The sequence below is a fragment of the Mandrillus leucophaeus genome, unplaced genomic scaffold (assembly GCF_000951045.1).
Source record: "Mandrillus leucophaeus isolate KB7577 unplaced genomic scaffold, Mleu.le_1.0 Scaffold447, whole genome shotgun sequence".
Lineage (NCBI taxonomy): Eukaryota > Metazoa > Chordata > Mammalia > Primates > Cercopithecidae > Mandrillus > Mandrillus leucophaeus.
In genome coordinates, this window is record NW_012104776.1 from 160907 (window position 1) to 174265 (window position 13359).

The 13359-nt window shown below is 36.1% G+C and overlaps 1 protein-coding gene across 4 annotated transcripts in view; it reads left to right on the forward strand.

Moving 5' to 3' along the window:
* The window catches only part of BMPR1B (bone morphogenetic protein receptor, type IB), a 163432-nt gene that overhangs the window by 123309 nt on the left and 26764 nt on the right, over positions 1–13359 (forward strand). For all 4 annotated transcript variants that reach the window (XM_011994205.1, XM_011994207.1, XM_011994204.1 and 1 more), the window contains exons 5-8: positions 3054–3150; positions 4233–4371; positions 9133–9325; positions 10469–10766. In XM_011994205.1, the coding sequence (XP_011849595.1) occupies positions 3054–3150; positions 4233–4371; positions 9133–9325; positions 10469–10766 (727 nt within the window). The remainder of the gene's footprint in view (positions 1–3053; positions 3151–4232; positions 4372–9132; positions 9326–10468; positions 10767–13359) is intronic.

The following is a 13359-nucleotide window of genomic DNA, read 5'->3' on the forward strand; positions in this document are numbered from 1 at the left end:
CCTCCCTCCCTCCCTCCCTCCCTTCCTTCCTTCCTTCCTTCCTTCCTTCCTTCCTTCGTTTTTGAGATGGAGTCTCTCTGAGTCACCCAGGCTGGAGTGCAATGGCACGATTTCTGCTCACTGCAACCTCCACCTCCCAGGTTCAAGCGATTCTCCCGACTCAGCCTCCTGAGTAGCTGGGATTACAGGCACATGCCATCATGCCCAGCTAATTGTTATATTTTTGTAGAGACGGAGTTTTGCCATGTTGGCCAGGCTGGTCTTGAACTCCTGACCTCAGGTGATCCGCCCACCTTGGCTTCCCACAGTGCTGGGATTACAGGCATGAGCCACTGTGCCCGGCCAGTCAGTAACATTTCTATACACCAATAACATCCAGGCTGAGAGTCATATCAGGAACACACTCCCGTTTACAGTAGCCACAAAGAAAATGAAATACATAGGAATACAGCTAACCAAGAGGTGAAAGACCTCTACAAGGAGAACTGCAAAACAATGCTGAGAGAAATCAGAAACAACACAAATGGAGAAGCATCCTATGCTCGTGGATTGGAAGATTTATTTTCAGTTTATGTGTTCATGATAATTTCCTAGATGTTCTGATTGAGGCATGCAGTATAAAATAAGCACAGCATGGGGCTGTGCATTAATCCTTTGAGTACATTACTGTTTAGTAAGATAGTGTCCTAGTTCTTAGGAAGTACACTCTCGAAGTATTTATAAGTGGATAGCGGCGTTACGTCTATAACTCTAAATGATCCAAAAAATAATACAGACATACACATGAGTAAACAAATACAAAATTTGAATACAAATATATATATGCATATTATATGTAACCATATAGAGAGAGAGGCATTGGGAAAGCAAGATAATTATTTTAAAAATGATGAAATGTTAACAATGAGAAATCTAGGTAAAGGGCACATTGGAATTCTTTTTTCTTATGGTTTTTTCTGTAAGAGTGAAATTATTTCAAAATAAGTAAAATCTTTGTTCACATTCATGGTAAAATAGAAATTACTGTTAACTTTTAAAAAGAATATTTGACAATATGTATGAAAATACTTAAAATATGTATCTTTTGAACTAACAAATCTACTTATGGGAGTCTTATTAAGGAAATAATCCTTAGCATGTGCAAAGGTGTATGTGTAAGAGTGTTTATTACAGAATTGTGTATGTTATGACAATCTTTAGAATCTCCTGAATATATGACAGAAGATTGACTTTCTAATTAGAATGATTTTATGTGCAATACAATTTAGTCTTTAAAAGTCAGGTTGTAGCTGGGAGTAGTGGTACACACCTGTAATCCCAGCACTTTGGGAGGCTGAGGATCACTTGAGGCCACAAGTTTGAGACCAGCCCGGCCAACATGGTAAAACGCTATCTCTACTAAGCATGCAAAAATAAGTGGGGTGCGGTGGCTTGCACCTGTAATCTCAACTACCCAGGATGCTGAGGCACAGAATCGCTTGAACCCAGAAGACAGAGGTTGCAGTGACTTGAGATTGTGCCAGTGCACTCCAGCCACAGAGGAAGACCCTGTATCCAAAAAAAAAAAAAAAAAGTCATGTTGCAATAATATATAATTTCAAATAGATAGGAAGACATTGAATGTTCCCAACACAAAGAAATGATAAGTGTTGGAGATGATGTATATGCTATCTGATCACTATTCATTATGTATGTATTAAAACATTATAATTATGTGTCAATAGAAAAATATAAAAATCCTGTGCAGAAAAAAATATTTGTTGTTCTGGAAAATGTTCACAGTATTATAAATGAGAACAACCTAGTTATAAATCAGCATATGTTATATTTTGCTCATGAACATTTTTATTGAAATGATACTGTTAGCAGTAATTTTTCCTGAGCTCAGTTGAGGAGGTAGTGATTTTATTTTATTTTGGTTAGTTGGTCCTTTTCAGTTTTTCTTCATGTAACATATAATACTTCTGAATAAAAAAAAGTTACCTTGGTTGGAATAAGGTTCCCAGCCAAAATATTTAGGTGGCCATATAGTTAAAGGTATATAGTACAATTGGAAAACCTCTTGTCCACAGCATCCAAAGTCATAAGTTACAATACTACCTTTTACAATTAAACAACAGTAATCACTCTCTCAAAGGTAAATGGTGCCTTTAATAAGAATGGTACTAATGATATTACTATATAAGTGTACCTGGTTTTAAGTCAGTTTCCTCAAAATATGTCCCAGAGATCACCTGTATAAAAGTTACCTGGGATGATTATTAAAAATAAAGTACTTTGAATAAAAATCTTTGGGGTTAAAGTCAGTGAATATGCATTGTATAAAGCTAAGTCATTCTGATTTATATAAAATTTGAGGAATCTGATTTGTCAAGAACTAGAGTTAAAACAAAATGAGTAGTGTTTAATAATTTGTTGTATAAAAGTATCATACATTCTTTGGCTGGAACACATACATTCTTTTAAAATATGATTCAATTTAAGAAAAAGTATGGATTTTGAAGGACATCTTTGTTTAAAACAACGCGCAACCATATATTCTCTATTGGGCAACATTTGAGGGGTCCACTTCCTTTTTATCCATTATAAGATGACTTTATGTACAACAAATTATGTTTTCTGTCCCATGAATTATATAGATATTTTTTAATACAAATTCATGGTATAGAGTACTCCAGAAACCACATAAGAAGAGCCTGTGAACCCATGAGCTGGGTCTGTAATAACGATGAACTGCCTGTTTCTCTTGTGGGTGCACAGATCCACTTACCTTTGTGCATGTTCTTTCTGTAGTTTTATCCTGTGTCGAGCCTGTGCCTTCCAGACAGGAAGAAATGTGTGCTCTTGATTAAGTGCCTAGATGAAGGATGATTCATGCTAGTCAAACTTACTTAATTTTCAGTATATGTGGGTTTTTTTATTAATTGGTATATGAAAAGGATCTTTTACATCTTGTGTGTGATACCTAGCAAGTACCTTTAGGGAAGAGTCGCTTTCTTATTTTCGAGTAAAAGTATTCTCTAGATTATGGCTCTTTTTCTTTCTAATTTCAGATTTTGTGGATGGACCTATACACCACAAGGCTTTACTTATATCTGTGACTGTCTGTAGTTTGCTCTTGGTCCTTATCATTTTATTTTGTTACTTCCGGTAAGTTGCTAAAATGTAGATGCAAAAAATTTTAATTTATAGTATCTTCTTTATACTAATATTCTACTGCGTTTACCTGTTAGTGTTTTTCACCACAGCTTTCTTTATCCTAATTAGATCTTATATTTAACTGAAAATATCTGTTACTGTTGATAAATGTTTGTCCTAATGAAGTTACAATTAGCTACCTATCTCATTCCTGCTTCAGAATTCAAAACTACCCAGATAAATATTTCATCCCTAGGGAAACTAGGGTAGTTAGAGAATTCGGAGACTGGTTGTTACTTAGGTTTGATTCCAAGCAGAGAAATGGCCATGTTGAACTTAAGAGTTGCTCAAATTTCTTATTTTCTAAGCTGTAACATTTCTGATTATTAAAAGATTTTGAACTTAATTTATAGATTAATCATTAAAATAAGGTCATTTATTATATTAAATTTGATAATTCCCAATTATTTTTTAATGGCCTATGAACTTATTTTCTAGATTGTGAAATATTAAGGACCTTGATATTTATGTCATTTGGCTTTTGATTAATTTATTACTCATTTGAGATACTCTTCAAATGGTCAGATAATTGATTCAAATAAATTCATTTCTAATTGAAAAGTTAGTTATTGACAAAAAGTTTTTAAAGATTAAATTTATATTATTTCTTTAGATATGACCTAATATAAGACAGTTAGCTATAGTGTTTTGTGTACACCAAAAATGTACATATTTGATTAATTAGGGACTTTAGAAAAGATTTTAAGGAATAATATTGGAGCTATTTAGAAACACTAATAGAATGTAGTCTGCTTGGATATATGCAATCTGAAATAAATAAAAGAAGAAAAATTGTAAATGCTTGAGACTGAGTAAAAATACGTAGTTTATTTAGTTTATTTTAAAAAATAGGTTAGCAAAACAGTAATGAGTTTTACTTGGGAAACCATAACTAAGAGTAAAAAATATGAAGCATTTAATGTATTATATTTAGGTGCTAAAATAAAACTGCTGTGATTACCATATTAGTTGCAATATTTTACTCCATCATTGCATTTCATTATCTAAAATTATCTTCATCTATCCATCTTTAGGTATAAAAGACAAGAAACCAGACCTCGATACAGCATTGGGTTAGAACAGGATGAAACTTACATTCCTCCTGGAGAATCCCTGAGAGACTTAATTGAGCAGTCTCAGAGCTCAGGAAGTGGATCAGGCCTCCCTCTGCTGGTATGAGAAGAACATATCTTGAATTTAAAGGAAATGTTTTCTGAAAGAACTGTCAATGAATATGGGGTTTCACTTACTGATACAGATAGGGCACTGGACAAGGAGAAAGCTCTGTGCAGTCTGTTGGACATCTGATCTCAGCTGCAGGGCTTCCTGATAACATTTTGACATATTGAGAGTAAGGTGATTATTTTTTAATGTAGGTGTGTGGTTACAATCCAGACCCTCAGACATTCTGATAAAGAGCAGATTAGAAAACATTAAACATGGGACCATCTTCCCTCTGTTTTCCATAAGGATAGCATTACTGCACTTTGGCCTGGCTTTTGAAGGCTAAAATATTACAACCAACTGGCTTCTCAGTAGTTCTACAAAGAAAGAAGGTTGCTTTTCAGCTGTGGGGTTTATGTTTCAGGGTAAAGTTCTGGCTTTTCCATTCAGGAGAAGCTTCTTTTTTCTGATGGTCAGCACTGTCAACCTTGAAGAGAATATGTGAGCAAATACAATTTGAAAATCAATAGTAATACACTTATTTTTTTCTAAAAGAGTTATACAAATAGTAAAATCCCTTTTGGTATTAATGAATTAGATGCTCTCGGAATTGGAACTGAGTTCTTCCAGTGTTTCTTGCCTTCAAACTCATCTTTCCCATTACTGTGGAGTTCTCTCTTCAAAACCATTGATCTTGCAATGTTACGTCCTGGATAAAATATCCTAATACCCAATACTGCTTGCAGGTCTCCTTTCCCAGCTTGGTATGTGTGGTGCATAAACTCAACCTGCCTTCCTGATGTCTCCTCCCACCTCTCCCCAGTATGCTGCCTGGGCTCTAGCATCACCTTGGAGTAATTATTTCTCAAATACAACATATATCCGTGTCTTTGCAAATGTAATCCCTTTACTGGACATACCTCCAACTCATGGCTCAAGGTCTACCTCATATTTTACCTCTGTGACAACTTCTCAGTTACCCCAGACTAAGCCAGTCTATTTATCTTCTGTGATAACACTTTCTTTTTAGCACTAATAATGGCCATTTAAAGTAATGTTGTAATTGGTGGTAATGTTCTTGTGTCTTTTGGTGGAGTCTGTCCTCTTTAGGGATAGAGGTTACATTTTGTTCACTTTCTATCCCCAGTAGAGTGGCTGATTTATTAAAGGCACTGTTCAATAATTTGTTATTAAAAAGCTTTCAGCTCCTGCTTTTAATAGCTATAAAATACTATCTTGTTTCTATAATGTAGATACCAAAAAATAATATTTGGCTCACATTATATAATGATTAAGAGCATATATTCTCAAGCCAAATTGTCTGGTTCCAATCCTGGCCAGACGTTGGCCTTTAAAACTAAATCAAATTCTCAGTTAGTCCTCATGGCAACCCAATAAGGTAGTACCAGAAATATCAGTATAACCCAGTATTACCCATCAGGGGATACAGGCCCAGATAGGTCAACTACCTAGTATGTGGAGAAGCCAGGATTCAAACCCAGATGATCTGTGCTCTTAACATTAGTGAGATGTGAACTAAATGATGGTTAAATAAAACAAGAAAGTGCATTTGATGGGGGTAGGATGGGAAGGAGGGTTCTATAAAACTCAGTTCAATAAAGAAAAAGTCTCTATTACAGATTTATTTTCTGGTTTTAAGATTTGGTTATTAAGATAAACAATGCAGAAGTATATAGTTCTCTCTCTATATATAGGTATGTGAGTGAATACCTTATCTTAACATTGATTTGTTATTAATTTTAATAACATAATGGGCAAATTAGTGCCTTGTATATAACCACGTACTTGGACCTCATGTTTACCAAATGACTTTATATGTGCCCTTTAATTTTGGATCTTTTCTTTTTCATAAAATGTCAATTTTTTCCTTCTTTAAAAGGAAATAATATCAGGCTGTTGTAAGAATTAAGAATTAAGACTGTGTGTGTGTGTGTGTTTTCTGTGTGTGTGTCTTCTCACAGTCCTGGAATAGTGATAATTATTTGTAACTCCTTATACATTCAGTTATTCTCAGTGTACATGAAATACAGTGATCTTTTTGAAAGTACAGCTGTAGTCATTGTATCTTCCAGGCATTTTATTTATACAATTAATCTAAGAAGTTGGTATCTAAGAATGTAATATAGAATTAAAATTTAGGTATAGAAGGACCAGAAACATTTGCTAAATCAAATAAAAACTAAAATGAATCAGTTAAAAATTTTTGAAGTTATATTTTTAGGTCCTTACATGTTATAATAGCTTACTTTCTATCTTTGGGATAAGTTGTTCCTCTTCTATTGAGTATTGCCAATTCTCTCAAAACTTATAATTAAAGTATAAAATGTATTATTAGAAAAAAAAAGCAAATGCAAAAATGCTTATGTTAGGAAATACTCCATAGACTTACATGAGCAATGCTTTGTAAGATCTGTAAATTAAATATTTTTCTTTAATAAATGTGGGAAGTTTCCACTCAAGCAAGTGATTTCCCTGTGTATGAATTTGGCTCCCAACTGCTTGGTGTCCATGTTGCTCCTGTTTCCTTGTTTGGGAATGGAGTACAGTGGACTCAACATGATGTCTCATGGCTCACTGGGCTCCTAAAGGGAGGACGACTGCATTACACATAAACTTACATGCTTATTTCCATCAAGCTTCAGTGGCTTCATGGTACATCAGCAGTTTTTTTTTTCCATAAAGTACGATATTTATAATCTTCATTATAAATAATATATAATATATTATGTCCCCCAAAAATGTTCATGTCCTAATCCCCAGGATTTTTCTTTTTTTTTTTTTTCAGACAAGGTCTTGCTCTGTCACTCAGGCTGGAGTGTTGTGGTACAATCTTGACTCTTTACAGCCTTGACCTCCCAGACTCAAGCAATCCTCCCACCTCAGCCTCCCAAGTAGCTTGTCACTACAGGTGTGTGCTACCACACCTGGCTAATTTTCATATTATTTGTAGAGATGAGTTTTTGCCATGTTGCCCAGGCTGGTCTTGAACTCCTGGACTCAAGGGATCCTCCCTCTACAGCCTCCTAAAATGCTGGGATTTCAGGCATGAGCCACCGTGCCTGGTTCCTAATCCCTAGAATTTTGTGTTCTATGACAAGGGTGAGCAAAGGTTGCTGACAATAAGATGAGACCATTCTAGATTATCTGGGGTGGCCCAATGTAACTGCATGGCTCTTAAAAGTACAAAAAGAACAAGTTTAAGTTTTTAATTGATGTGAAGTATATCTCTACAAAGAATACATTCTAGTTTTCTTATCAGGTGTTACAAGAGTTATATGCTAGATTCTTTATGTCCTCTAAATTATATAAATTGTAACAGATGCTTAGCCCTTTCAGTCTTGGAACCATTGATATCAGAGTTCTTCAAATATTTTACTGTAAGTACAGATGGAATGAAGATCATATATAAAGAGACATTTAAATTTAATGCCACTTAACTTGTATTTTCATTCTCTTTGTCTCTACTCCACTCTTTATAATATTGTTTACAGCTTTACAGCTCTCTTAGAGCTTGGTAAATAATATTATCTCCAACTTGTTAGTTTCTCTTATTAACTTTTCTCTCTAATATGCTGTTTTGTCTACTGTTTTGTGTTTTTTATTATGATAGTTAACTGTTGCATTTCAAAAATGTAATTTCCAGTAATCTTTTCTTGCTTATTTTTTATTCCATCTTCATTTCATTTAGAGCTACTTGGCATTCTGTATCTCAGAATTCCAGTATGTAATCCGAAGAGGTTAAATCTATTTGGGTTGTTTCCGTTGACTCTCATTTATAGCGGCTGTTTCTTTTTGTTCTAAAGAATTCATTCTCTAGAATCGTCTCTCATTCTCTCTGTTTCTTCTCTCCCTCCATTTTTTTTGTTCTCCTTTTTCCTCCCCATTCTTGGATATTTCCTTTATTTCCCTGGGAGCCTAGGAGTGCATTACAGTTTATTTCTTATGTCATACCCGTGATCACGTTGTATGGTGGCAAGAGTTCCTTCAAAGTACTATTATCCCACCGTAGTCACGGAATGAAAAGTATTCTGCAAATGGTTTCCTCAAGAGAGCGTTTGTATCAAGGAGCCTTGGCATGCTACCAACCCGTAGCAAATTTAGTACCATTTGATGCTCCCTGCTTAATGCTGAAGCCCTGGGTTCAGTTCCTCTGGTTTGAAAGGAGTCAGAGTTTAAACTCTAGATTCCAGTTCTGGTATTATTCTTTGCCCAGACAGCAACTTGGTTTATCGTTCCCTGCTCTGGTCTCAACTCCTTCCTTCCTTCCTTCCCTCCCTCCCTCCCTCCCTTACTTCTTCCTCCCTGCATATAGATTTCCTTTATTTCTGTATGTGCCTAACAATGCATTACAATTTTGTTTTGTCATATTTTATACATGATTGGGTGTATGGTGACAAGCGTCTCTTCAGATCATGTAGTAGTCCATTATAACGGGGAAGTACAAGTATTCTATTCTGCCAATTACTATGAACCCACTCAGGTTTTTTCTCTGTGAAAATAATAATAGTAGAATAAAATATTTCATAATTTGGAAGCAGTATTTTGAACTTTCAGAATCCACACTCAATCTCAAATATGTTTAAAAGAGTGTAACAGAAATTAATAAATACAAATAAGTTGTCTAGGTAGAGAAAAATACTGGCTAAAAATATTTTACATGCAGTAATCGTTTCTTCTCTGGAGAAAAAAAAGATTAAACAAATCTGTAGTGCTGTGAATACACTAACAGTGTGTTTTGGGATTTCACAGGTCCAAAGGACTATAGCTAAGCAGATTCAGATGGTGAAACAGATTGGAAAAGGTCGCTATGGGGAAGTTTGGATGGGAAAGTGGCGTGGCGAAAAGGTAGCTGTGAAAGTGTTCTTCACCACAGAGGAAGCCAGCTGGTTTAGAGAGACAGAAATATATCAGACAGTGTTGATGAGGCATGAAAACATTTTGGGTGAGTAAAAGTCTGCGTAGCTATGTTCAGGGTTTCCTAGCTTTCCTCTGTCTTTCTGTTAACATCTGCATGTTAACTCATCTGTCTAGACCCGTTGTGAAATGTACTGAAGTTTTCTTCTTGGCATGGGCCCAAGAACATCATAAGTTTCTAATGGGAGACCTCACAGGAGGAATGAATGACTAAGGCACTTCTGTGAGTAAGTGGTAGGCTGGAAATGGAATACTCTCAAATATTTTTTCTTCAGAAACAGGAAATGCAAGTGTAATACCAGAATTTCTTAGGGTTTCTTGGGAATTTGAAGGAACGTATTTTTGTTTAAATGTTGAGAAATGTTGTAGGAATCTTATCTGCAGAGTTTATTTGTATTAATAGTTTATATTGAAAATTGGTTTTATTTTCGCAAGTTAGAAATGATCTGTCTGGATCGTTCAAGTAGAAAGAGAGTAAGCTAATCAGTGGGATACATTCCTTAATTCAAGAATTCAAGACCCTGTTTTGCAAACAATGTCTTATGTGTAACTATAATACCATAAAGTAGTTTAGATAACATAGTAGTTTATAATACCATAAAGTAGTTTAAACATCAACTACTGATGAGGAAGGGACCATATTTTCAGATGTAAACTCTTAATCTTTCTCTCCTCCTGTAATTTTTTTTTTTTTTTTTTTTTTTTTTTGAGATGAAGTCTTGCTCTGTCACCCAGGCTGGAGTGCAATGGTATGATCTCTGCTCACTGTAACCTCTGCCTCCCAGGTTAAAGTGATTCTCCTCCTTAGCCTCCTGAGTAGCTGGGATCACAGGCACACGCCACCATGTCCGGCTAATTTTTATATTTTTTAGTAGAGATGGGGTTTCACCATGTTGGCCAGAGTGGTCTTGAACTCCTGACCTCAAGTGATCCACCTACCATGGCCTCCCAATGTACTTGGATTACAGGTGTGAGTCACTGTGCCCGGCCTTACTCATACAATTTTGCCTCTTATTGGTATTAGTCGTTTAATACCATCATAGGCATAGTCAGGAAATTGAATGAAATGCTAAACAAAAATTACCTGTGACAAAGAATGATGTTTGAGAATATGAGTTATTCCTGATACTATTCGGAAAACACTAAACCTTTTCATCTTTTTTCCTTTTAGGTTTCATTGCTGCAGATATCAAAGGGACGGGGTCCTGGACCCAGTTGTACCTAATCACAGACTATCATGAAAATGGTTCCCTTTATGATTATCTGAAGTCCACCACCCTAGACACTAAATCAATGCTGAAGTTAGCCTACTCTTCTGTCAGTGGCTTATGTCACTTACACACAGAAATCTTTAGCACTCAAGGCAAACCAGCAATTGCCCATCGAGATCTGAAAAGTAAAAACATTCTGGTGAAGAAAAATGGAACTTGCTGTATTGCTGACCTGGGCCTGGCTGTTAAATTTATTAGGTTAGTATGAAAGTGAACAAATATATGTTTTATGACTCTTTTCTGTTACTTTTTATTTTGTAGCACAGTGCTTCTAGGATATTTAGTAGAAGAGGAATATCATTAATTTTGACATTTGATGGGGAGAACCACCAAACATTTTATGAGCAACACAGCATATTTGGGTCTGTTGTATTGTTTCTATGCTCATCAGAAACATGGCTTAGAGACTGTTCACATTAGGTTTGCAGCTGTCATTAAGTTATGTAGAAAAGAGGTAGCTAATACCTGGGAATATGTAGTCAGAATTCCGTGTAACATTTGTAAGTAGGAAAAAGTTTTGGGGAAAATTTACAGATTATATATGGATAAAGACATTTTTTATATGGTATAGGAAAGATAACTTGCATAGGTGTTTTATGAGAAATGTTAGAAACTAATAAATGAAACCCAGCTGTTATTCAGTACTGTTATCCTGTACCTGAAACAGTGAATTTAACATCTGTGCACATAAACCAGAGCATGTTGTAAAACAGTGGTTTCCAGACCCCTAGGGCTGCTTGGGTTACATCAGTAGCTTCTGCACACTAGGGAGGGGAGATGATAGTAGGGACTCTATTTTGCTTACTCTCACTTTAATCAGAGAGGCTCCTTCCATCTCACAGATGATTTAATTAGAATAAATGGTTTCTCTGGAAAACAAAGCAAACAAAATGAGCTTGCAAACCACCCGTGTAGAGAAATCATCGTGTAACTACCTTTTAAAGAACTCAGTTTAGGCTCAGCCATTATTAAATTGTTGGATCATTTTGTGGATTTTTCTAAGTTAAGACTCTGTAATACATGGAGAAGAGCACAAATAAAAAGCCATGGAGATTATTAAAAGTTTGGAAAGTAAAATTGACAGAAAAAGACAATGGATTGGTGTTTTCGGCCAGAAGTAAAGGCTGAGGTGTGATTTAATAACGTACCCCGAATATATTAAGGTCTTCACCATGTAAAGGATGGGAAATTGAAGTTCTTGATCTTTAAAAACAAAGCAAGAGGAAATGATTTGGGCTATAGATTTAAGTTAGAAATATGAATCTCCTGCCAATAAAGATTATTAAATCCTTTCTCCCTTCTAATTTTTTTCCTCTGACCTACAACCCTTTTCAAGTCTCCTATAAAAAAATTCCCACAATGCTTCTTAAATTACCAGCCTCTCTCTCCTTCTCTCCCCTGTTAAATTTCTCCCAAGAGTTCCAAAAGATCATCTGCTTCTAAAACCTAGCAATTTGTAATAGTCTTGTAATTCAGCTTCTGGTTCATTCTCTCTGGACACTGCTTTATTCAGAGACACCACTGGGCTTGGACACCAGAGACCTTCTCTATTGCCATCACCTTATCCATAGTGTCCAAACCTTTCTCTTGTTTTCTTGGTGTATCTCTGTACTCCAGTTTCCCCTTCTGTCTCTCCACTGGCTCTGCTCTCTTTTTACCTCTTAATGTATTTTCCCACTGCTAGATTTCCTGCTGTATCTGCATTTGCTTCCTAGTTCCCAATTTTGGCTGATCCATTCTTAATATTAGGTATCTGACATCACCTTTTGTTCCCTAACTTTTGGTTTGCTCAAGTGAATGAATTTTCTCTCCACAATGTTCCCATTTTTACTGGGCCGGTGTGGGCCTTCTGTACAATTTTTCTAGATTCTGGGGTGAAGCATTTTGAGTTACTTTCTTTCTCTCTCCTATTTCCAGTCTTTTGTACATGCTGCCACTGGATTTATTTTCTTGAAGCCTAATTTTGGGCATCAAAATAATTTCGTAGTTCCCTGTGGCTTCATGTGAAAATGTAGTTAGAGTCCCTTGGTACAGTAGACTCTTTTCCGACCCTGGGCTATTCTTCTGCCCTATTTCCACCACACTCCTTATCTTTGGCAAGATTATTCTGAAGACTTCACACTTCTCATACCATCAAGTGTTTATAACATGCTTTTATCATTACCCGAACACCCATATCCCCTTCTCTATCTAGATCACAACTACTGATCTTCACAGTTTCTTCCTTTGAGACATCTTTTTTAATTTTGATATTTTAGACAAAGTCTTGCTCTGTCACACAGACTGGAGTGCAGTGGCACCATCACAACTCACTGCAGCCTTGGCCTTCCAGACCCAGCAGTCCTCCCACCTCAGCCTCCCGAGTAGCTGGAACTTCAGGCACGTGCCACCATGCCTGGCTAATTTTTTTTTTTTTTTTTTTTAATAGATGGGATCTCACTATGTTGCCAGGCTGGCCTTAAACTCCTGAACTCAAGTGATCTTCCTGTATCAACCTCCCAAAATGCTGGGATTATAGTCATGAGCCACCATGCCTGGCCCACCTGCTGTTTTTTATTATTATTATTATTATACTTTAAGTACTAGGGTACATGTGCACAACGTGCATGTGTGTTACATATGTATACATGTGCCATGTTGGTGCGCTGCACCCATTAACTTGTCATTTATATTAGGCATATCTCCTAATGCTATCCCTCCCCCTTCCCCCCACCCCACCACAGGCCCTGGTGTGTGATGTTCCCCACCCTGTGTCCAAGTGTTCTCATTGTTCAATTCCCACCTATGAGTG